Below are 26,417 nucleotides of genomic sequence, written 5' to 3' on the forward strand. Positions count from 1 at the left end.
CTGGCCTTAAACTGCACTTTTCCCCAATTTAGTGTGGGAGGTAGTAGAAGGAGTGGACCTATATAGTCCATATTCGAACCTGATTTATATCCCGTAGAGATATTGCGATATGAAAATTATGGACCAAATCGGTTACTGCCTTCGAGAGTTACACTGTGCGACACGAAAAATATTAACCATATTCTGACACCGCAGCAGGATAAAAGGCCAAAAATAAGAAGACACGTGTCTCGGCGCTTTTCCCTATCACTTCAACTTTCGCGGTTATGGGCTCTAAAGACCTGAGGCCTTGATGTCAAAAGGAATCATTTTATCAAGCACATATCTTTTAACCCGCTAAGAACTTGGGTTTACTAGTAGAGGAAAAGTTGTAGCTCTCGTTTTAAAGAATAATAATTGTGAACACTTAAAATCCAATTCAACCTTACCTTGAAAGTCAAAATCGTCACTTTTAATTTTTTCTCGGATTTTAGTCTACAGATATCAAACCGATAAAAATTAAAGCAAACAACCAACTAGAAACATGTACCTTAGATCTTAGTAAAGAACTAAGAACATACGATCTCTGTAGAAACTGTTCTTAATGGTCAAAATAGCAAATCAAATGCGATTTTTATCCTCTTTTCTCGGACAATAGACCACAATAATGTAGCAAAGATATCAGCAAACAACATATGAAATGTCTATGACCGGTTCTTAAGTCTGAAAATAGCCAACAACTTTTAAAAATATTCGATTTTTATACTTTTTCTCCGATTCCGGTCCACTGATACCGAACCGGTCAAAAATTAAGGATATGGTCAACTACAAAAACATGTACCTTAGATCTTAGTAAAGAACTAAGAACATACGATCTCTGTAGAAACTGTTCTTAATGGTCAAAATAGCAAATCAAATGCGATTTTTATCCTCTTTTCTCGGACAATAGACCACAATAATGTAGCAAAGATATCAGCAAACAACATATGAAATGTCTATGACCGGTTCTTAAGTCTGAAAATAGCCAACAACTTTTAAAAATATTCGATTTTTATACTTTTTCTCCGATTCCGGTCCACTGATACCGAACCGGTCAAAAATTAAGGATATGGTCAACTACAAAAATGTACCTAAGATTTCAATAAACAACTTTCTAGAACATAAAAAGATTCTAGGAACGGCTCTTCAGGCTGAAATTCACAAAAAATAATTTATTTTTAACGTTTGAAAGGTTTGTTATTTACGGATCTGAACAGGAAAGAATGATCTAAAATAATCGAATTTTGAGCTTAAAGAACCGTTCCTAGAATCTTTTTATGTTCTAGAAAGCTGTTTATTAAAATCTTAGGTACATTTTTGTAGTTGGCTTTGTCCTTAATTTTTGGGCGGTTCGGTATCTATGGACCGGAATCGGAGTAAAAGTATAAAAATTTAATATTTTCAAAAGTTTTTGCATTCACATTTGAGACCGGCCATAGACATTTCATATATTCCAGAAAGTTATTTGCTGATATCTTTGCTACATTATTACCTTCAAGAGTTATAGTGCGCACAATTTTTCCGAACATTTTCGAACTATTGTGGGGAGGTACCTGAAGGAGTTGACTGATATGTCTCATCTTCGAACTTAAACTAAGTTTGGACAATATATTGCGAAGGCCCAAATCGGATCATCCGTTCGAGAGTTATCGTACGCAACAGCCAGACAGACGGACGGACATTGCTAAATCAACACCAAATTGTCTAAAACGGATTTCGTCCGAACATACTTAGGGTCTAAAACCATTATTTCGACGAGGCACATTTTGACCGTATGAAAGTGTATATACCCTCGTTGGCATAAATGGTGAGGGTATAAAAATCATCCTCAGAGTCACGCCCTCATATTCCAGCAGTTCGACGTAATATTCTCATTTCTTCAGTTGCAATATGTTTACTATCGAATCTCATAGAGAAATTACAAATCGGTGACGACAAAAAATGGAGGTATTGGACAGGAAAATCGATTTCTGAAGCATAGTGTGACAGTTCCTTTTCATTGCACTTCATATAAGGCCATAACATCCGCTTCTGCTAAGTCACACGTTCAATATTGACTGAGAAATTCTCTAAAAAGTTCCTTTCAGTTTACACAAATTATGTTTGTGCACATTTTTGTACCCTCTTTTATACGTCTCTACTCCCTTGCCCATACACTCAATTTACTTACCACAAATTTTGAACGTGTGACTTCCGAGTAAGGAAAAGAAAACAGAATTTCCGAGTACAGGTATGTTTGTACCCTCTTTTATTCCCCCTCAACTCTCTCGCTTATACTCTCAATTTACTTTCCCATTAATTTTGAACGTGTGTCTTCGGACTAGGTAAATTGTACCTTTTCTATTCAGGTCTTACAAGTTAAAAGGTGAAGAGATTCGCAGAAGGTGGTCCTTAAAACATTTGTAGAGAACATCAATATATGGTGCGAATGTTATTCTTAGTTATTCTGTTTACTCAATTTGTTTTTCGAACATTTCCATCGATTTTATTATTTTCACTGGAAATATAAATTATGATAGATTTATGAAAACGAATGAAATGAATTTACAAGGAATTATAATGAAATTATTACAACGAATAATAAATGGCAAATCAGTTGGTGTTTTGGCGAAATAAAAGTCTCTACACATATACGAGTATATGTTGTCAAATACATATACATACCAACCCATACATAAATAATACCTTATTTTGAATAAACATTACATGTATTCCAGGAAGTGTTTGACTATCCAATGAATTATGCTGTTTGTGTATACCCTTAGGGACTAACAATTTATATTTTATGTGTATATGAATGTTTGTGTAAACATGTGTTTATAAGTGCTATAATATTTATGAATATTTTAATTAATTTCATTGTTACATACATTTTACAGATATCACCTGTTGATTCGACTGTGACAACAACAACAAAAGTGCCTAAATCGGTATCCGATAAAAAACGTTTCTTTGAATCTGCCATGGAGGACCAACATAAACCAAAACCAGGTAAGTTTGTTTTTGTAAAAATGTATTTAGAATTAAAACAAGTAAAAAATATCAGCCAGATATTTATTTCATTTATTTAGTTGATAATGCCTGCACACCAAGACAAATGTCTTATAAATAACTGTGCAGTTTTATAAATATATTTAAACATCCGACTTAAATTAATCAAAGATGTAAACCAAATCATAACAATAAATAAATTACATTTCGGTATTTAAATTAAAAAAGAAATATAAGGAGAAGCAAAATATGTAATTGTGGAAAATTCTATGGCCACACATAAACAAATTATGATTATATCACTTCAAGTTTATGAAAGGAAGTTTTGAAGGATTTTTTTTTTTTTTTTGAATTTAGTAACGTTGATATACTCTCAGGCTTTTGGGCCATTATATTGGGAAGTATGGACTTGCACACGAAAAACAACAAGGAGTGCCTTTGGTAAAAATTTCCAAAGGATCCTCGGATTTTGTCAATTTTCATACTCTAAACCGTCATATGGAGGGTATATTAAGTTTGTTTTTCCATTTGCAATGCTTTGAGATAATCACATAAATTATATACATAAATACAAGGTGGCACAAAAGTAATCTTCCGATGTTTTTTTGGCTGTAATTTAAAAAAAAAAAATGAAAAACTTTGATTGTGATTGTGGATTATTTTTATTTGGTCTTTAAATTTTTTTTTTACATCAAGTCGAGAATATATCAGATACACTCCACGTCAGTAGAATAGAACACCTACATTTTTGTTAATGTTAGCTTATTTATCCCAAAACGAATGAATCTGCGTTTTCAATCTTGTGGGGATGTAAAGTCTATGATGTTCCGTATCAACCTTATAAAAAATTATGTCTTTAGCTCTTCGCGAAATGATTTTCTAATAGATTTTTCGATAGTACTATGAAAAATAGGCATTTATTTTTGGTCATCAGGATAGAACAGTCACTTTATTTTCGCGAATTTTTGAGATATTAACGCCGAATTTTCTTTCAGTCAATAAAGCAAGGCTTTCACATCATTTTTCACCAAAGTAAACCTATAAATTATTCCGCGGACACCGAAATAACAGCGTTAAAGGGTTTTAATTGACAGATATTGGAAACATCTCGGAATGTCAATAGGAGTCGCGCAGTTATGTCATATTTCTTCACAATAAGATAGAATATAACACAGACAACCTCGACGGAAACAATCGAGTGCTTCGGATGCTGGTAAGATAGAATATTTTCAAAATAATTATGAAAAATGTCAAAATTTCTTACAAAAACCTTGATGTTTTGTTCAATAAAATGGTTTTTCCGCGAGAAAGTTTGCCGTTCAAAGGTTTGGAAATATGCTCCAGATTTGGAGGAAGATAATCTGATACGAAAACAACCGTTTTTTTAAATACACTGAGGGAAATTTTAGTACTTTTTTAAACAACATACGAAACCTAAAACCTCAATTTCCATGACTGTGTTTTCCCGCGAAAACGGGGCTTTTACATTTGCGATTTCAGTTAAAAAAACTACTAATTCGTAAAGTCCGGTATGGATAGCATAACCTGGTACATTTACATTGGAGCATAACAATGTTGAGAATAGTCGCGGACACCGAAATAAGAACACATATAAAATTCCTAGTCCAAAAGGTGTGTTCAATTTGAAAAATGTGCTAAAATTTCCCTCAGTGTATTAAAATAGCGGTTATTTTAATATCAGATTATTTCTCTAAATCTGGAGCTTATGTCCAAACCATTAAATGGCAGACAAGTTCGCGGAAAAACCATTTTATTGAACAAATCATCATGGTTTTTTAAGAAATTTGTACGTTTACGTATCAGCATCCGAAGCACTCGATTGTATCCGCCGAGGTTGTCTGTGTCATATTCTATCTTATTGTGAAGAAATATGACATAATTGCGTGACTCCTATTGACATTCCGAGATGTTTCCAATATCTGTCAATTTAAACCCTTTAACGCTGTTATTTCGGTGTACGCGGAACAATTTATAGGTTTACTTTGGTGAAAAATGATGTGAAAGCCTTGTTTTGTTGACTGAAGGAAAATTCGGCGTTAATATCTCAAAAATTCGCGAAAATAAAGTGACTGTTCTATCCTGATGACCAAAAATAAATACGTATTTTTCATAGTACTGTCGGAAAATAGATCAAAAAATGATTTCGCGAAGAGCTAAGGACATAATTTTTTATAAGGTTGATACGGAACATCATAGACTTTACATCCCCACAAGATTGAAAACGCAGATTCATTCGTTTTGGGATAAATAAGCTAACATTAACAAAAATGTAGGTGTTCTATTCTACTGACGTGGAGTGTATATGGCCACAGTTTATTGTCATTTGGGCCCTTTTTATGGCATTTTCCATTACTTTGGTCAAAACTTCCGGCGATAGGCCCTTACATTCTTAGCGGATATTGTATTTAAGAGCTGAAAGAGTCTGAGGCTTGTTGACATAAACCCGCGACTTCAAAAAGCCCCACAAAAAGAAGTCTGGAGCGCCTGATCACTCATGATTATTTTTGATGAAAAATCATCTTCCTCTTGGTGGTGATTAAGGATGGCTTGATCGTATGTTAGACGCGATTGGCGGTCAGCATCTAACAGCTGATGCACCGTCTGGACTTTGTACGGAAATATCTTCAAATCTTGTACCAAAATTCGCTGTAAAGACCGTCAACTGATACCCATTTGCGTGGCACGTCGTCTGGTCTATGCCGACGGCGCTTCCATGACATTCTCGGCTACAGCAGCAATATTCTCTGCAGAACGGATACTCCGTGGTCTGCCATGCCTGGCAGCATCTCGTGTTGTGCCAGTCTCTTCGTGGCGAGCGACTTAACGTCTGCGACGAAATTCACGTTGTGCCAAAGTCACCGACCGATTATTGGTCAAATAAATATTCACCAATATTCCGCGTTCTGGAGCAGTGTACCGTAACATTGTTTATTAACGTGTATTTCGCATGTGTTTACTACACAAATGTCAAAACAGAACTGACATTAGGAGCGAATCGCAAAAATTATAGGATTTTCTGATAGGAGGATTACTTTTGTGCCACCTTGTATATTCTTGATTAGGATAAAATTCTGACCGATCTACACATATCCGTCTGTAGTGGGCCGATAAAAAAGATTCGATTAAAAGATTCGCTGAAATATTACGATATGCAATATTTTGACCAACGTCGTATGCAGTTCCCAAGTTGTGGTGCGCATAATTCATGGTGGTCGTAGAGGGTTTTTTTGTAGCTTTAGGGCCATTTTCTCAAGAAGTATGAAAAAACTTGTACCGCCGTATAAGAGCTTCCGAAAGCAACTTGTTTAAAAATGTCAAAAAATGTAGGCAGACCTTAAAGTGTACTTTTCGCGAAATTAGTGTGGGAGGCAACAAAAGATATGGACCAATCAATATATGGCCCAAATGTGATACTCCCTTCCGGAGATATCGTGCGTACCATTTTAGCCAATAATTTTTTGAAATTTTGAACTTTTGTGGCGGATGTACCCAAAGGAGTGGACGGAACATAAACTAAGTTTGGACCAAGGCATATTTGTAGAACACGGTGCTCTTGAAACAATTTTAAATGGAAGGTGCTTACACCTCGGAAGTTTTTGCGGATTCTGAAACTACAATGTTTATAGATGAGAAAAATCAAAAAACAAAAAAAATCGCCGGAGCGCTTTTTAAATAAATCGCGATTTAAGTTGACATTTTTAGGGGTTGTTTAGGTTTTCACGATTTTGCTTAGAAACTGCAAGTCCTATCAAAAAGGGACTAAAGAAAATATTGTAGCTATTCTCTACAAGATTGACCTTTATGGTATTCTCGGCAGTTTCACCGTTTTTGAGATATAGAAGTTCAAATTGGGACAATTCAAATTCAATTCAATTCTGTATCGCCCTCTTATAAAACAGTGTCATGACTGCAAATTCCCAACTTAAACTTATATATCTAAAAAAGTGTTACAACTAAGGATAAGTTACTTAAGCCAGTCTTGTAGAGAATTTTCACAGCTTTAAGATTTTCTCAGGTCCCATATCGATAAGACTTACCGTATTCAAGCAAAATCGCGAAACCCTAACAAAAAAACCTAAAAATGTAAACTGAGCTTCATTATCTCAAAAATGGTACAGGCTGGGAACAAATAATAAACGTCAATCCTATAAAGAATTTTCACAGCTACAACATTTTCTTTATCTCCATTTCGATTGGACTTGCGGTTTCCAAGCAAAATCGTGAAAACCAAAAAAACACCTAAAAATGTGGATTTTGACCGCGATTTATTTAAAAATTCCTACAGCGATTTTTTCTTGTTTTTGGATTTTTCTCATCTATGAACACTGCTGTTTCAGAATTCACAAAAACTTTCCCTGTGTAAGCGGTTTTCATCAAAAGTTAGTTAAGGCGCACCCTTCATGACATTGTTTTGTAAGGGGGCGATACAGTCAGTGCATTGTCCCAATTTGAACTTCTATAACTCAAAAATGGTAAAAACTACGAAAATACCATAAAAGTCGATCTTGTAGAGAATTTTCATAGCTACAACATTTTCTTTAGCCCCATTTTTATAGGACTTGCGGTTTTTAAACAAAATCGTGAAAACCTAAACAACCCTTAAAAATGTCTACTAAAATCGCGATTTATTTAAAAAGCGCTCCGGCGATTTTTTTTTGTTTTTTGATTTTTCTCATCTATGAACATTGTAGTTTCAGAATCCGCAAAAACTTCCAAGGTGTAAGCACCTTCCATTTAAAATTGTTTCAAGGGCACCGTGAGAAGTTAGTTCAATGAATTATAACTACTAACAATTTTACGAAAACAACATTATTGTTATTGAAAATAAAATGTCAAAGAAAATATTCAATAATAGGGCACGGTGCTATTGAACCAACTTTAAATTAAAGGAGCTTACACCTTTGAAGTTTTTGCGGATTCTGAAACTATAATTTTCATAAATGAGAAAAATCAAAAAATCCCCGGAGCGCATTTTAAATAAATCGCGGTCAAAGTTAACATTTTTAGGGTTTTTTTTAGGTTTTCACGATTTTGCTTGGAAACAGCAAGTCCTATCAAAATGATATTATAGAAAATGTTGTAGCCGTGAAAATTCTCCACAACATTGTTCTTTACGATATTTTCGTAGGTTTTACCATTTTTGAGATATAGAAGTTCAAATTGAGACAATCCGCTCACTGTATCCTCTCCTTATAAAACAATGCCATGACTGCAATTTCCCAACTTAAACTTATTATCTCAAAAATGATACAAACTAGGAAAAATTACGAAAACCAATCTTGTTGAGAATTTTCACGACTATAAGATTTTCTCTTGTCCCATTTCGATAAGACTTACCGTTTTCAAGCAAATCGTGAAAAACCTAAGAAAAAAACTTAAAAATGTGACCTGAACTTTTATATCTCAAAAATATTAAAACCTAGGATCTAATCAAAGGGGTCACTTCTCTACAGTATTTTCACAGCTGCAACATTTTCTTTAGCCCCATTTCCATAGGACAAGCTGTTTCCAAGCAAAATCGCGAAAACCTAAAATAAACCTAAAAATGTGAACTTTGACCGCGATTTATTTAAAAATCCCTCCAGTGATTTTTTCTTGTTTTGGGTTTTTTCTCATCTATGAACATTGATGTTTTAAAATCCGCAAAAACTTGCGAGGTGTAAGCGATTTTTATTTAAAGTTAGCTAAGGCGCACCGTACATGAATGACATTGTTTTATAAGGAGGCGATACAGTCAGTGCATTGTGCCAATTTGAACTTCTATATCTCAAAAATGGTATAACCTACGAAATTATCATAAAGGTCAATCATGTAGAGAATTTTCAATACTACAATATTTTCTTTAATTTAATTTTGATAGGGCTTGCGCTCTCCCAGCAAAATCGTGAAAACCTAAAAAACCCTAAAAATGTGAACTTTGGCCGAGATTTATTCAAAAAGCGAATATGAACATTGAAGTTTCAGAATTCGCAAAAACTTCCCAGGTGTAAGCTCCTTTCATTTAAATATGGTTCAAGAGCACTGGGAGGGACGCTCATATTTTTTTTTGGGAAAAGCATAAATACCTTTTGAAACTCCTCTAAAATATAAAAGATTTGAATCAAAATGTAAAAATAAAGCATTCAGAACTGTCGTAGATCTTTTGTATTACACGTATTTTATGGTAGCAAATTTCGAAGTTCTAAATTTTTCGAGTAGACCCTTTTGTATGTTTTGAGTATGCTTTGGTTTGGACAATATATTACGAGTGTCAAATTTCGGACCCAATCTGTTGATTCGTTTGAGAGTTGTCGTGCCATCCAGAAAGGCAGACGGACGGACGTGGCTAAATCGACTCCAAATTTTCTTAAACGGATTTCGTCCAAACATACTTGGGGTCTAAAACAATTATTTCGATGAGGCAAATTTTGGTCTTATGAACGGATATGTACCTTCTGTAACCTAAAGACTGAGCGTATAAAAACCTGTTGATACCTATGCTGTGCATACGTTCTGTATTCTGTATGTGCACTTAAAATCTGTTGATACCTATTCTGTGCATACGTTCTGTATTCTGTATGTGCACTTAGTACAAAATACAAGTAAGAAAGCCCTATGGTCGAGACGAGCCGTCAATGTGATACCCTGACCACAAACTGACTTTGGTTTAAAATTCCCCGATTTCGATCTCTAAATATTATTGATTATTAACAAATTTAATACACTTCTTCTCAAAAAATCTGTCTTTGAAAGATATTTGAAAGGTAAATTACACTGTACAACACAAAAAATAATTACAAGATAATTCGGCCAGATTATGAAAGAAGACCGAAAAAGAAGACACGTGTATCGGCGTTTTGAAAGTTTACGTCGGGAAGTTTTGAAATAATCGACATCAGATTCCTTGGAATCCTTGCATTTTAGGTATAAAGTGTCTTTGGCAATATTATTGACAGCAATGCGGGGTATCTTTTTATGGAAAAAATTAACCCTCATTCGAGTCACTAAACGGGTCTTTTTGGTCTCTTTTTTCAAAAACGTTTAAAAACTCCTTTAAAATGTGATCAGATCAAAATATTCTGCAAAATTATTTGTCGTACAATTTTACTATAGGTCCCCGAATACACCAAAACTCTAAATCGTACCAAAACGCCAGGAATCTGACAAAAGTAAAATCACGTTTTAGGGTTAATGTTGTACTTTATCTGAGTTTTTTAAGTTTTGTCCCACAAAACTTTATTCTAGATAGAAGATGTCAAGGACAAAAATGTTCTCCATCAAATTTCAATATAAGTCGCCAAATAAATGAAATATGTATTTACAATATATATCAAGAAAATATATACATCAAGTTTGCCAACAAAACAACCAATATTTTTTTTTTGAATAAATTTGTTTTGTTCTTTTTTCGAGTTGATGCACGAAAGTAAGATGAAATTTAGTTTTAGACGAAAGGTGTTAAAAGAAGAAATATTCTACACAAAATTTCACTTTAAGTCCCAGAACAAACCAGATATCTAAGTAAAATACTTCGTTAAGAAAATGACGTTACAAAATTAGATATTATGGGAAGAAACTATTTGTTAAACTTTTAGACTCTTAAGTAAAATTGATTCCCTGCTGAGTCAAAATCTCCTAAAACACTTCACTTTTTGGGGACTATGTCAAAAGAAGAAATGTTCCAAATCAAATTTCATTATTAGTCTGTGAACAAAAGAAATTTTTAGCTATAATATTTAACATCTCCAGAAGCTTTCGCTTTTTATATATGATTTAGGACAATATTCTAACGTTTTTATTCACATTTTCGTTATAAGCGGTCACAATATATATTTTATTGATTTTTTTCACAATAAATTCTTTCAGTAGATTATGTGTGCTCGGTCCAAACTGTTTTGGAATATCTATGGTGAATATATATAGGGAAAATATTGATAATCCTGATCGGACTTTGTAAAATTACGTATTTTAGTACTACAAAGTAAAAGTCAAGGATAAGTCATAGGTTCCCGATATTGTACGTGAAAATGCGGGGATAGGCTACGGCTATTTTCCAGTGAATATGCCCGACATACGAGTCCTAACATCCTGTGCGGGGTTTCTTGTAATTTTAAGAAAAGTTAAATTTTGTTGTACAGTTTTATAGAATACCTTTAAAATGTATTCTATCCATAGAAAATTTTTCAATACTACTCTATCTCTAGAAGACTCTTATAAATTGTACCAAAGACATCGAACATAAAGACTAGAAAAGATGCATAATGCAAAAATGTTTATGAAACGAAAACACAAACAAACATTTATTCAACAACAGGGGTATGTTAATGTTAAAAACCTCATTAAAGCGCTATTCGGCTTATACAAATTGTAGGAGAGCAAAAAGTTGGACTCAGGATTCCATAGCATCGCCGGAAATGGTAAACTACTTAACAGAATGTTGTTATGATATCGTAACAACAGAGCGTAACTCCATCTATTGACAAATGTTAACAATTGAGTTTTCCAATCTTAATGAATTTACATCTTTGATTGTACACCTATAGAACAGTTTCAGGGATTCCTTTTTCTATAGAATGTAAATGGTCTTCTGTCTAAAGAAGATCTGTCATTCGGTCAATTTACGGTTTCTAGAAAAGCTGTCCTCCTTGTTACATTTTATCTCCCAAACAACAACAACAACCTTTTTACCTACGAAACATTATTGTTATTCGAAGTTACTAAATTTTAAACATAACCTAATAATCATTATTCCAAAAGACTTCCTATTTCAAAGTGGCTCAAATTTGCTTTCGTTCCACTTAAGTGTTGTTTTTTTGAGGTTGTCTTTCAGCTCAAATTTTATAGAACTTCTCAAAAATTGAACTTTTTCGTCTTCTTCTTCAGCAAATCACTTAAAATTCCTTTTACTTGCATTGAAGTGATTTTAACTTTAGTATAATAAAGTTTCACTTGTTCCCAGCCAGGGAAAATCTCAGGGAATAAAGAAACTTTTTTTTTCATGGAAAATATTGTGGTCAGCGTAAACTATAGGCTAACTGTGAACAAAAGACCCAAACATTAAGCACCCCTTGAAATTTGTTCTAGAAGTTTTTTCTTCTTTTTTTTTTTCAACGAAAAACTTAAAAATTCTTAGAAGAAAAATAACTTCTTTATGCTTCTGAGTTTCATGTGTTGGTAAAGGCATGCGGTGGTTGCTTTCGTGGTTTGATTGTGGCTGCAAAGTTTGTTTAACGGCATGAAGTAATGCATTTTTCCTATCGTCATTGTGTGTATGACTTGGGCAAATTTGCCACGTCTTTTTTATTTCTCACCGTATATAATTAGCAGCTGTCAGCCAACATGAATACAAAGTTTAAGTTTAAAGTTTTGCCCCCTATTTTGTTGGATGCTTGATTCCTTTCTTCTTCTTTTTTTTTTTAGTTGCCACAAAGTGGTTGACGGCATTTTGTATGTTTTTAAGCAAACAAAGTGCATTTATTGGGAAAAAGTATGTCTTCGTTTAACGTTAAATTTGCCAATAAAGAAAGTTTTTAGTTGGTGATAAGTTCGAAATTTGCGGGAGAGTAATTATTTATATAAAAGAGTGGATTGATGAGTGACTAACTAACTAAAGGATCATTAACGCAGAGACTAATTTTTGAGAAGTAGTAGGTCAATAAATCGTGGATTTTTAAACGAATTTTTTTCAGATTTGGCAGGACAATTAGTCGTGGTTTTTTTAAAAGAACATTTTTCCAGAATTAGCCGTAATTGTGGATTTTTAACAAATATTTTTTTTAAGATCAGCAAAGCAATAATCGTGGATTGTTAAAGAATATATTTGAAGATCAGCAGAGCAATAATCGTGGATTTTTTAATTAATATTTTTAGAAGATCAGAAGAGCAATAACAGTGTATTCTTTAATGAATATTTATTGAAGATCAGCAGAGCAATAATAAACGTACATTTTTTAATGATTTTTTTTTTTTTTTGAAAATCAGCATTGCAATAATCGTGGATTTTTAATGAATATTTTTTTGGAGATCAGCAGAACAATAATCGTGGATTTTTAACGAATCTTTTTTGATGACCAGCAGGGCAGTAGTCATGGATTTTTAAAGAAATAATATTTCAATACCAGCTGAGCAATAATCGTGGATTTTTAAAGAAATAATTTTTCAAGATCAGCAGAGCAATAATCGTGGATTTTTAAAGAAATAATTTTTCAAGATCAGCAGAGCAATAATCGTGGATTTTTAAAGAAATAATTTTTCAAGATCAGCAGAGCAATAATCGTGGATTTTTAAAGAAATAATTTTTCAAGATCAGCAGAGCAATAATCGTGGATTTTTAAAGAAATAATTTTTCAAGATCAGCAGAGCAATAATCGTGGATTTTTAAAGAAATAATTTTTCAAGATCAGCAGAGCAATAATCGTGGATTTTTAAAGAAATAATTTTTCAAGATCAGCAGAGCAATAATCGTGGATTTTTAAAGAAATATTTTTTCAAGATCAGCAGAGCAATAATCGTGGATTTTTAAAGAAATATTTTTTCAAGATCAGCAGAGCGATAATCGTGGATTTTTTAAAGAATATTTTTTCAAGATCAGCAGAGCAATAATCGTGGATTTTTTAAACAATATTTTTTCAAGATCAGCAGAGCAATAATCGTGGATTTTTTAAAGAATATTTTTTCAAGATCAGCAGAGCAATAATCGTGGATTTTTTAAAGAATATTTTTTCAAGATCAGCCGAGCAATAATCGTAGATTTTTTAAAGAATATTTTTTCAAGATCAGCAGAGCAATAATCATGGATTTTTTAAAGAATATTTTTTCAAGATCAGCAGAGCAATAATCGTGGATTTTTTAAAGAATATTTTTTCAAGATCAGCAGAGCAATAATCGTGGATTTTTTAAAGAATATTTTTCAAGATCAGCAGAGCAGTAATCGTGGATTTTTTAAAGAATATTTTTTCAAGATCAGCAGAGCAATAATCGTAGATTTTTTGAAGAATATTTTTTCAAGATCAGCAGAGCAATAATCGTGGATTTTTAAAGAATATTTTTTCAAGATCAGCAGAGCAATAATCGTGGATTTTTTAAAGAATATTTTTTCAAGATAAGCAGAGCAATAATCGTGGATTTTTCAAAGAATATTTTTTCAAGATCAGCAGAGCAATAATCGTGGATTTTTTAAAGAATATTTTTTCAAGATTAGCAGAGCAATAATCGTGGATTTTTTAAAGAAAATTTTTTCAAGATTAGCAGAGCAATAATCGTGGATTTTTTAAAGAATATTTTTTCAAGATCAGCAGAGCAATAATCGTGGATTTTTTAAAGAATATTTTTCAAGATCAGCAGAGCAGTAATCGTGGATTTTTTAAAGAATATTTCTTCAAGATCAGCAGAGCAATAATCGTGGATTTTTTAAAGAATATTTTTCAAGATCAGCAGAGCAGTAATCGTGGATTTTTTAAAGAATATTTTTTCAAGATCAGCAGAGCAATAATCGTAGATTTTTTAAAGAATATTTTTTCAAGATCAGCAGAGCAATAATCGTGGATTTTTTAAAGAATATTTTTTCAAGATAAGCAGAGCAATAATCGTGGATTTTTCAAAGAATATTTTTTCAAGATCAGCAGAGCAATAATCGTGGATTTTTTAAAGAATATTTTTTCAAGATTAGCAGAGCAATAATCGTGGATTTTTTAAAGAAAATTTTTTCAAGATTAGCAGAGCAATAATCGTGGATTTTTTAAAGAATATTTTTTCAAGATCAGCAGAGCAATAATCGTGGATTTTTTAAAGAATATTTTTTCAAGATTAGCAGAGCAATAATCGTGGATTTTTTAAAGAATATTTTTTCAAGATCAGCAGAACAATAATCGTGAATTTTTTAAAGATTATTTTTTCAAGATTAGCAGAGCAATAATCGTGGATTTTTTAAAGAATATTTTTTCAAGATCAGCAGAGCAATAATCCTGGATTTTTTAAAGATTATTTTTCAAGATCAGCAGAGCAATAATCGTGGATTTTTTAAAGATTATTTTTTCAAGATCAGCAGAGCAATAATCGTGGATTTTTTAAAGATCAACAGAGCAGTAATCGTGGATTTTTTAAAGAATATTTTTTCAAGATCAGCAGAGCAGTAATCGTGGATTTTTTAAAGAATATTTTTTCAAGATCAGCAGAGCAGTAATCGTGGATTTTTAAAGAATATTTTTTTCAAGATCAGCAGAGCAATAATCGTGGATTTTTTAAAGAATATTTTTTCAAGATCAACAGAGCAATAATCGTGGATTTTTTAAAGAATATTTTTAAAGAAATAATTTTTGACGATCAGCAGAGCAATAATCGTGGATTTTAAAAAAAATAATTTTTGACGATCAGCAGAGCAATAATCGTGGATTTTTAAAGAAATAATTTTTGACGATCAGCAGAGCAATAATCGTGGATTTTTAAAGAAATAATTTTTCAAGATCAGCAGAGCAATAATCGTTGATTTTTAAAGAAATAATTTTTCAAGATCAGCTGAGCAATAATCGTGGATTTTTTAAAGAATATTTTTAAAGAAATAATTTTTGACGATCAGCAGAGCAATAATCGTGGATTTTTTAAAGAATATTTTTAAAGAAATAATTTTTGACGATCAGCAGAGCAATAATCGTGGATTTTTAAAGGAATAATTTTTGACGATCAGCAGAGCAATAATCGTGAATTTTTAAAGAAATAATTTTTAACGATCAGCAGAGCAATAATCGTGGATTTTTAAAGAAATAATTTTTGACGATCAGCAGAGCAATAATCGTGGATTTTTAAAGAAATAATTTTTGACGATCAGCAGAGCAATAATCGTGGATTTTTAAAGAAATAATTTTTGACGATCAGCAGAGCAATAATCGTGGATTTTTAAAGAAATAATTGTTGACGATCAGCAGAGCAATAATCGTGGATTTTTAAAGAAATAATTTTTGACGATCAGCAGAGCAATAATCGTGGATTTTTAAAGAAATAATTTTTGACGATCAGCAGGGCAATAATCGTGGATTTTTAAAGAAATAATTTTTGACGATCAGCAGAGCAATAATCGTGGATTTTTAAAGAAATAATTTTTGACGATCAGCAGAGCAATAATCGTGGATTTTTAAAGGAATAATTTTTGACGATCAGCAGAGCAATAATCGTGAATTTTTAAAGAAATAATTTTTAACGATCAGCAGAGCAATAATCGTGGATTTTTAAAGAAATAATTTTTGACGATCAGCAGAGCAATAATCGTGGATTTTTAAAGAAATAATTTTTGACGATCAGCAGAGCAATAATCGTGGATTTTTAAAGAAATAATTTTTGACGATCAGCAGAGCAATAATCGTGGATTTTTAAAGAAATAATTGTTGACGATCAGCAGAGCAATAATCGTGGATTTTTAAAGAAATAATTTTTGACGATCAGCAGAGCAATAATCGTGGATTTTTAAAGAAATAATTTTTGACGATCAGCAGGGCAATAATCGTGGATTTTTAAAGAAATAATTTTTGACGATCAGCAGAGCAATAATCGTGGATTTTTAAAGAAATAATTTTTGACGATCAGCAGAGCAATAATCGTGGATTTTTAAAGAAATAATTTTTGACGATCAGCAGAGCAATAATCGTGGATTTTTAAAGAAATAATTTTTGACGATCAGCAGAGCAATAATCGTGGATTTTTAAAGAAATAATTTTTGACGATCAGCAGAGCAATAATCGTGGATTTTTAAAGAAATAATTTTTGACGATCAGCAGAGCAATAATCGTGGATTTTTAAAGAAATAATTTTTGACGATCAGCAGAGCAATAATCGTGGATTTTTAAAGAAATAATTTTTCAAGATCAGCAGAGCAATAATCGTTGATTTTTAAAGAAATAATTTTTCAAGATCAGCTGAGCAATAATCGTGGATTTTTTAAAGAATATTTTTAAAGAAATAATTTTTGACGATCAGCAGAGCAATAATCGTGGATTTTTAAAGGAATAATTTTTGACGATCAGCAGAGCAATAATCGTGAATTTTTAAAGAAATAATTTTTAACGATCAGCAGAGCAATAATCGTGGATTTTTAAAGAAATAATTTTTGACGATCAGCAGAGCAATAATCGTGGATTTTTAAAGAAATAATTTTTGACGATCAGCAGAGCAATAATCGTGGATTTTTAAAGAAATAATTTTTGACGATCAGCAGAGCAATAATCGTGGATTTTTAAAGAAATAATTGTTGACGATCAGCAGAGCAATAATCGTGGATTTTTAAAGAAATAATTTTTGACGATCAGCAGAGCAGTAATCGTGGATTTTTAAAGAAATAATTTTTGACGATCAGCAGGGCAATAATCGTGGATTTTTAAAGAAATAATTTTTGACGATCAGCAGAGCAATAATCGTGGATTTTTAAAGAAATAATTTTTGACGATCAGCAGAGCAATAATCGTGGATTTTTAAAGGAATAATTTTTGACGATCAGCAGAGCAATAATCGTGAATTTTTAAAGAAATAATTTTTAACGATCAGCAGAGCAATAATCGTGGATTTTTAAAGAAATAATTTTTGACGATCAGCAGAGCAATAATCGTGGATTTTTAAAGAAATAATTTTTGACGATCAGCAGAGCAATAATCGTGGATTTTTAAAGAAATAATTTTTGACGATCAGCAGAGCAATAATCGTGGATTTTTAAAGAAATAATTGTTGACGATCAGCAGAGCAATAATCGTGGATTTTTAAAGAAATAATTTTTGACGATCAGCAGAGCAATAATCGTGGATTTTTAAAGAAATAATTTTTGACGATCAGCAGAGCAATAATCGTGGATTTTTAAAGAAATAATTTTTGACGATCAGCAGAGCAATAATCGTGGATTTTTAAAGAAATAATTTTTGACGATCAGCAGAGCAATAATCGTGGATTTTTAAAGAAATAATTTTTGACGATCAGCAGAGCAATAATCGTGGATTTTTAAAGAAATAATTTTTGACGATCAGCAGGGCAATAATCGTGGATTTTTAAAGAAATAATTTTTGACGATCAGCAGAGCAATAATCGTGGATTTTTAAAGAAATAATTTTTGACGATCAGCAGGGCAATAATCGTGGATTTTTAAAGAAATAATTTTTGACGATCAGCAGAGCAGTAATCGTGGATTTTTAAAGAAATAATTTTTGACGATCAGCAGGGCAATAATCGTGGATTTTTAAAGAAATAATTTTTGACGATCAGCAGAGCAATAATCGTGGATTTTTAAAGAAATAATTTTTGACGATCAGCAGAGCAATAATCGTGGATTTTTAAAGAAATAATTTTTGACGATCAGCAGAGCAATAATCGTGGATTTTTAAAGAAATAATTTTTGACGATCAGCAGAGCAATAATCGTGGATTTTTAAAGAAATAATTTTTGACGATCAGCAGAGCAATAATCGTGGATTTTTAAAGAAATAATTTTTGACGATCAGCAGAGCAATAATCGTGGATTTTTAAAGAAATAATTTTTGACGATCAGCAGAGCAATAATCGTGGATTTTTAAAGAAATAATTTTTGACGATCAGCAGAGCAATAATCGTGGATTTTTAAAGAAATAATTTTTGACGATCAGCAGAGCAATAATCGTGGATTTTTAAAGAAATAATTTTTCAAGATCAGCAGAGCAATAATCGTGGATTTTTAAAGAAATAATTTTTCAAGATCAGCAGAGCAATAATCGTGGATTTTTAAAGAAATAATTTTTGACGATCAGCAGAGCAATAATCGTGGATTTTTAAAGAAATAATTTTTGACGATCAGCAGAGCAATAATCGTGGATTTTTAAAGAAATAATTTTTGACGATCAGCAGAGCAATAATCGTGGATTTTTAAAGAAATAATTTTTGACGATCAGCAGAGCAATAATCGTGGATTTTTAAAGAAATAATTTTTGACGATCAGAATATTTTTTCAAGATCAGCAGAGCAATAATCGTGGATTTTTTAAAGAATATTTTTTCAAGATCAGCAGAACAATAATCGTGAATTTTTTAAAGATTATTTTTTCAAGATTAGCAGAGCAATAATCGTGGATTTTTTAAAGAATATTTTTTCAAGATCAGCAGAGCAATAATCCTGGATTTTTTAAAGATTATTTTTTCAAGATCAGCAGAGCAATAATCGTGGATTTTTTAAAGATTATTTTTTCAAGATCAGCAGAGCAATAATCGTGGATTTTTTAAAGATCAACAGAGCAGTAATCGTGGATTTTTTAAAGAATATTTTTTCAAGATCAGCAGAGCAGTAATCGTGGATTTTTTAAAGAATATTTTTTCAAGATCAGCAGAGCAGTAATCGTGGATTTTTAAAGAATATTTTTTCAAGATCAGCAGAGCAATAATCGTGGATTTTTTAAAGAATATTTTTTCAAGATTAGCAGAGCAATAATCGTGGATTTTTTAAAGAATATTTTTAAAGAAATAATTTTTGACGATCAGCAGAGCAATAATCGTGAATTTTTAAAGAAATAATTTTTAACGATCAGCAGAGCAATAATCGTGGATTTTTAAAGAAATAATTTTTGACGATCAGCAGAGCAATAATCGTGGATTTTTAAAGAAATAATTTTTGACGATCAGCAGAGCAATAATCGTGGATTTTTAAAGAAATAATTTTTGACGATCAGCAGAGCAATAATCGTGGATTTTTAAAGAAATAATTGTTGACGATCAGCAGAGCAATAATCGTGGATTTTTAAAGAAATAATTTTTGACGATCAGCAGAGCAATAATCGTGGATTTTTAAAGAAATAATTTTTGACGATCAGCAGGGCAATAATCGTGGATTTTTAAAGAAATAATTTTTGACGATCAGCAGAGCAATAATCGTGGATTTTTAAAGAAATAATTTTTGACGATCAGCAGAGCAATAATCGTGGATTTTTAAAGAAATAATTTTTGACGATCAGCAGAGCAATAATCGTGGATTTTTAAAGAAATAATTTTTGACGATCAGCAGAGCAATAATCGTGGATTTTTAAAGAAATAATTTTTGACGATCAGCAGAGCAATAATCGTGGATTTTTAAAGAAATAATTTTTGACGATCAGCAGAGCAATAATCGTGGATTTTTAAAGAAATAATTTTTGACGATCAGCAGAGCAATAATCGTGGATTTTTAAAGAAATAATTTTTGACGATCAGCAGAGCAATAATCGTGGATTTTTAAAGAAATAATTTTTGACGATCAGCAGAGCAATAATCGTGGATTTTTAAAGAAATAATTTTTGACGATCAGCAGAGCAATAATCGTGGATTTTTAAAGAAATAATTTTTGACGATCAGCAGAGCAATAATCGTGGATTTTTAAAGAAATAATTTTTGACGATCAGCAGAGCAATAATCGTGGATTTTTAAAGAAATAATTTTTGACGATCAGCAGAGCAATAATCGTGGATTTTTAAAGAAATAATTTTTGACGATCAGCAGAGCAATAATCGTGGATTTTTAAAGAAATAATTTTTCAAGATCAGCAGAGCAATAATCGTGGATTTTTAAAGAAATAATTTTTCAAGATCAGCAGAGCAATAATCGTGGATTTTTAAAGAAATAATTTTTGACGATCAGCAGAGCAATAATCGTGGATTTTTAAAGAAATAATTTTTGACGATCAGCAGAGCAATAATCGTGGATTTTTAAAGAAATAATTTTTGACGATCAGCAGAGCAATAATCGTGGATTTTTAAAGAAATAATTTTTGACGATCAGCAGAGCAATAATCGTGGATTTTTAAAGAAATAATTTTTGACGATCAGAATATTTTTTCAAGATCAGCAGAGCAATAATCGTGGATTTTTTAAAGAATATTTTTTCAAGATCAGCAGAACAATAATCGTGAATTTTTTAAAGATTATTTTTTCAAGATTAGCAGAGCAATAATCGTGGATTTTTTAAAGAATATTTTTTCAAGATCAGCAGAGCAATAATCCTGGATTTTTTAAAGATTATTTTTTCAAGATCAGCTGAGCAATAATCGTGGATTTTTTAAAGATTATTTTTTCAAGATCAGCAGAGCAATAATCGTGGATTTTTTAAAGATCAACAGAGCAGTAATCGTGGATTTTTTAAAGAATATTTTTTCAAGATCAGCAGAGCAGTAATCGTGGATTTTTTAAAGAATATTTTTTCAAGATCAGCAGAGCAGTAATCGTGGATTTTTAAAGAATATTTTTTCAAGATCAGCAGAGCAATAATCGTGGATTTTTTAAAGAATATTTTTTCAAGATCAACAGAGCAATAATCGTGGATTTTTTAAAGAATATTTTTTCAAGATCAACAGAGCAATAATCGTGGATTTTTTAAAGAATATTTTTAAAGAAATAATTTTTGACGATCAGCAGAGCAATAATCGTGGATTTTAAAAAAAATAATTTTTGACGATCAGCAGAGCAATAATCGTGGATTTTTAAAGAAATAATTTTTGACGATCAGCAGAGCAATAATCGTGGATTTTTAAAGAAATAATTTTTCAAGATCAGCAGAGCAATAATCGTTGATTTTTAAAGAAATAATTTTTCAAGATCAGCAGAGCAATAATCGTGGATTTTTAAAGAAATAATTTTTGAAGATCAGCAGATCAATAATCGTGGATTTTAAAGAAATAATTTTTGAAGATCAGCAGATCAATAATCGTGGATTTTTAAAGAAATAATTGTTGAAGATCAGCAGAGCAATAATCGTGGATTTTTAAAGAAATAATTGGTGAAGGTCAGCAGAGCAATAATCGTAGATTTTTTAAGAAATAATTTTTCAAGATCAGCTGAGCAATAATCGTGGTTTTTTAAAGAAATTATTTTTGAGGATCAGCAGAGCAATAATCGTGGATTTTTAAAGGAATAATTTTTGACGATCAGCAGAGCAATAATCGTGAATTTTTAAAGAAATAATTTTTAACGATCAGCAGAGCAATAATCGTGGATTTTTAAAGAAATAATTTTTGACGATCAGCAGAGCAATAATCGTGGATTTTTAAAGAAATAATTTTTGACGATCAGCAGAGCAATAATCGTGGATTTTTAAAGAAATAATTTTTGACGATCAGCAGAGCAATAATCGTGGATTTTTAAAGAAATAATTTTTGACGATCAGCAGAGCAATAATCGTGGATTTTTAAAGAAATAATTTTTGACGATCAGCAGAGCAATAATCGTGGATTTTTAAAGAAATAATTTTTGACGATCAGCAGAGCAATAATCGTGGATTTTTAAAGAAATAATTTTTGACGATCAGCAGGGCAATAATCGTGGATTTTTAAAGAAATAATTTTTGACGATCAGCAGAGCAATAATCGTGGATTTTTAAAGAAATAATTTTTGACGATCAGCAGAGCAATAATCGTGGATTTTTAAAGAAATAATTTTTGACGATCAGCAGAGCAATAATCGTGGATTTTTAAAGAAATAATTTTTGACGATCAGCAGAGCAATAATCGTGGATTTTTAAAGAAATAATTTTTGACGATCAGCAGAGCAATAATCGTGGATTTTTAAAGAAATAATTTTTGACGATCAGCAGAGCAATAATCGTGGATTTTTAAAGAAATAATTTTTGACGATCAGCAGAGCAATAATCGTGGATTTTTAAAGAAATAATTTTTCAAGATCAGCAGAGCAATAATCGTGGATTTTTAAAGAAATAATTTTTCAAGATCAGCAGAGCAATAATCGTGGATTTTTAAAGAAATAATTTTTCAAGATCAGCAGAGCAATAATCGTGGATTTTTAAAGAAATAATTTTTGACGATCAGCAGAGCAATAATCGTGGATTTTTAAAGAAATAATTTTTGACGATCAGCAGAGCAATAATCGTGGATTTTTAAAGAAATAATTTTTGACGATCAGCAGAGCAATAATCGTGGATTTTTAAAGAAATAATTTTTGACGATCAGAATATTTTTTCAAGATCAGCAGAGCAATAATCGTGGATTCTTTAAAGAATATTTTTTCAAGATCAGCAGAGGAATAACCGTGGATTTTTAAAGAAATTTTTTTCAAGATCAGTAGAGAAATATTCGTGGATATTTTAAAGAATATTTTTTCAAGATCAGCAGAGGAATAATCGTGGATTTTTAAAGAAATTTTTTTCAAGATCAGTAGAGAAATATTCGTGGATATTTTAAAGAATTTTTTTTCAAGATCACCAGAGGAATAATCGCGGATTTTTTTTCAAGATCAGTACAGAAATATTCGTGGATATTTTAAAGAATATTTTTTCAAGATCAGCAGAGCAATAATCCTGGCGAATTTATGAATATTTTTTGATGATCAGCAGTGCAATATTCGTGGATTTTTTATAGAAATTTTTTTCAAGATCAGCAGAGCAATAATCATGGATTTTTTAAAGAATATTTTTTGAAGATCCACAGAGCAATAATCGTGGAATTTTTAATGAATATTTTTTGAAGATCAGTAGAGCAATAATCGTGGATTTTTTCAATTAATATTTTTTGATGACCAACAGGGCAACAATCATGGATATTTTAATGAACATTTTTAATGGACAGCAGGGCAATAATCGTTGATTTTTAATGATTGTTTTTGATGACCAGCAGGCAATAATCTTGGATTTTTAATGATTTTTTTTATGTCCAGCAGGAGAATAATCGTGGATTTTTTTTGATGACCAGCAGAGCAATGGTCGTGGATTTTTTAATGAATATTTTTTTCAAAATCAGAAGTTAGAAATTTTAGAATAGCTTGTGAGGAGTAATAGCTTAAATTACAGGTAGCTCCCTAGTGACACTACGGTGTCCACTTGAGATGAACGGTATATGTCATGGACTTTACCAAGTCACAGCCAATCAGATCCCTTAATTATTACTTTTTAAGTTATGATTTTGTTATAAAACTACAACTAATATTTTCTTAAATCCCAAATATGTTTCTCTAACTTTATCATATTATAAATATTAGCTTCCCTTTTTTAATTATTTGTCAAAGCATTTAATTTGCCTCAGCAACTGATTAAAAAGTTCAACAATGGCTTTTGACATGACCAAGCGGATGACAATTGTTCCACTAATTCAATATAATTCCCTTTATTTGTAGACATTGTTCGACACAAAGAAATGCATAAAACATTGTTCGATAATCTTTATTAAAACTAGGATGGATTTACTTTCTATCACTTTTTCATTCAATACTATTTTGTTCACACTATGAATATTTTCCTATAATTTTATCCATTCCATTTTTTTATTTTCTTGTTATAGAAAAAGTTTTCTCGTTCCTGTCACAAGATGAAGTTGAAAAGCTTAAACAAGAGGAAGAGCGTAAAATTGCAACATTACGCGGCGATAAGAATAAATCGCGATTATTGGAAGATGTCAATAGAAGGCGACAACAAGACAACAAAAACGATGATGATGACGATAACTACGATGATGATGCCAATGACGGTTATGGCAATGGTGATGCAGTTGATATGCATCAACAACATTATGCCAACAATGGCAAAGATAAACGGGACACACTGCGTGAATGCAGTGACGATGATGATGATGACGAAGACGACGATGACGATGATTCACAAGATATTAGGTAAGTGCAATATTTTAAAAATATGTTTTTGAAAAAAGAAATACATCAATACCTACCTATCCCGTATTCATATTTTCTAACATAAACGTTAATGCAATCTGAGACGATTTATATATTGTTTTGCTTTGGTGAAAGTTTGTTTTTTTATTTTATTTATTTTTTTGGCTTAAATCAAGTCCTTCATACACATAGTTTATTTGAACATACACACACACTCCCATACTCACTCACACACTTTTAGTTCTCTTATAAAATTTCCCAAAAATAATTACCCCGTAAACTCACTCACTAATCTCACAAATTTTTTTCGGTATTTTGAAATCTCTATCTCCCACCCTCACTCACTCAATCACCACTGGCTTTTTCGATATGTTTTCTAAAACAAATTGGAGTTTTTTTTAAACGGTTTTTGGTTGTAGAAATATAATTTTTTGTGGGCAGAATTAAAATCTATTGAATGGTTGGGATATACAAGTATATGTAAAACGAATTGGGTATATTGGATTAGGTTTTTATTTTATTTTATTTTATTTATTTTTTACATTTATTGTCTATTGGTCAGTATTAAAGTCCTTTATTTATAGAATGCCTGCAAAAGGTCTACGATGTATAGATGCCTTGTATAAGGTGTTATCATCTATCTATTAGATACCCTTAAAGGGTATTCTGTGTACAGAACACCTATATAAACACTTCTATCTATATAAGACCAGTATATGGATTTCTGTGTACAGAACACTTTTATAATGTCTTATATTTATGGTTCTTCTATTTTTAGGGGATAGAATACCCTATCAGTAATCTATATAAGACATCATTATAAGTTCTTCTGTCTGAAGCAGAACTGTATAACGTATCCTATCTATAGAAGACCAGTATAAGGTCTTCTGTCTATAGAAGACCTGTATAAGGTCTTATATCTATAGAAAACCTGTATAAGGTGTTCTATCTATAGAAGACCTGTATAAGGTCTTCTATCTATAGAAGACCTGTATAAGGTCTTCTATCTTTAGAAGACCTGTATAAGGTCTTATATCTATAGAAGACCTGTATAAGGTCTTCTATCTATAGACGACCTGTATAAGGTCTTATATCTATAGAATACCTGTACAAGGTCTTCTATCTATAGACGGTCTGTATAAGGTCTTCTATCTATAGACGACCTGTATATGGCCTTCTATCTATAAAAAACCTGTATAAGGTCTTCTATCTATAAAAAAAACCTGTATAAGGTCTTCTATCTATAGACGACCTGTATAAGGTCTTATATCTATAGAAGGCCTCTATAAGGTCTTATATCTATAGAAGACCTGTATAAGGTCTTCTATCTATAGAAGACCTGTATAAGGTCTTCTATCTATAGAAGACCTGTATAAGGTCTTCTATTTATAGGCGACCTGTATAAGGTCTTCTATCTATAGACGACCTGTATAAGGCCTTCTATCTATAGAAGACCTGTATAAGATCTTATATCTATAGAAGACCTGTATAAGGTCTCCTATCTATGGAAAACCTGTATAAGGTCTTTTATCTATAGGAGACTTGTATAAGGTCTTCTACCTATAAAATACCTACGTTACGTTACGATCTCAATGCCGTATGGTGGGGCGGAATACAGGAAATGTAGAGGTTAAACAGTTCTGGAGATATCACCCCTCCTTGGGGAACTACGGGGCTTGGACTTCTTGTTCCTGAATTCCACATCCAACGTTTCAGACTTGGCCGGAGGGTCGTCTGCTCGATGTCCTCGAACAACGTGGAGTGCTTGACAGTATGTTGGGGAAAAGTACAGCCTCAAGAGACTTTTCTACGGGCCACAATAGCAAAACCCATAT

The 26,417-nt window shown here is 31.6% G+C and overlaps 1 protein-coding gene across 42 annotated transcripts in view; it reads left to right on the forward strand.

Annotated features, from left to right (window-relative positions):
* LOC141388847 (protein lap4-like) overlaps positions 1–26,417 on the forward strand; it is a 667,534-nt gene that overhangs the window by 512,420 nt on the left and 128,697 nt on the right. For all 42 annotated transcript variants that reach the window (XM_073959312.1, XM_073959313.1, XM_073959314.1 and 39 more), the window contains 2 exons: positions 2,898–3,009; positions 24,255–24,582. In XM_073959312.1, coding sequence (XP_073815413.1) covers positions 2,898–3,009; positions 24,255–24,582 — 440 coding nt within the window. The remainder of the gene's footprint in view (positions 1–2,897; positions 3,010–24,254; positions 24,583–26,417) is intronic.

The sequence above is a fragment of the Musca autumnalis genome, unplaced genomic scaffold (assembly GCF_047663935.1).
Source record: "Musca autumnalis isolate F117 unplaced genomic scaffold, ASM4766393v1 scaffold_1, whole genome shotgun sequence".
Classification (NCBI taxonomy): Eukaryota; Metazoa; Arthropoda; class Insecta; order Diptera; family Muscidae; genus Musca; species Musca autumnalis.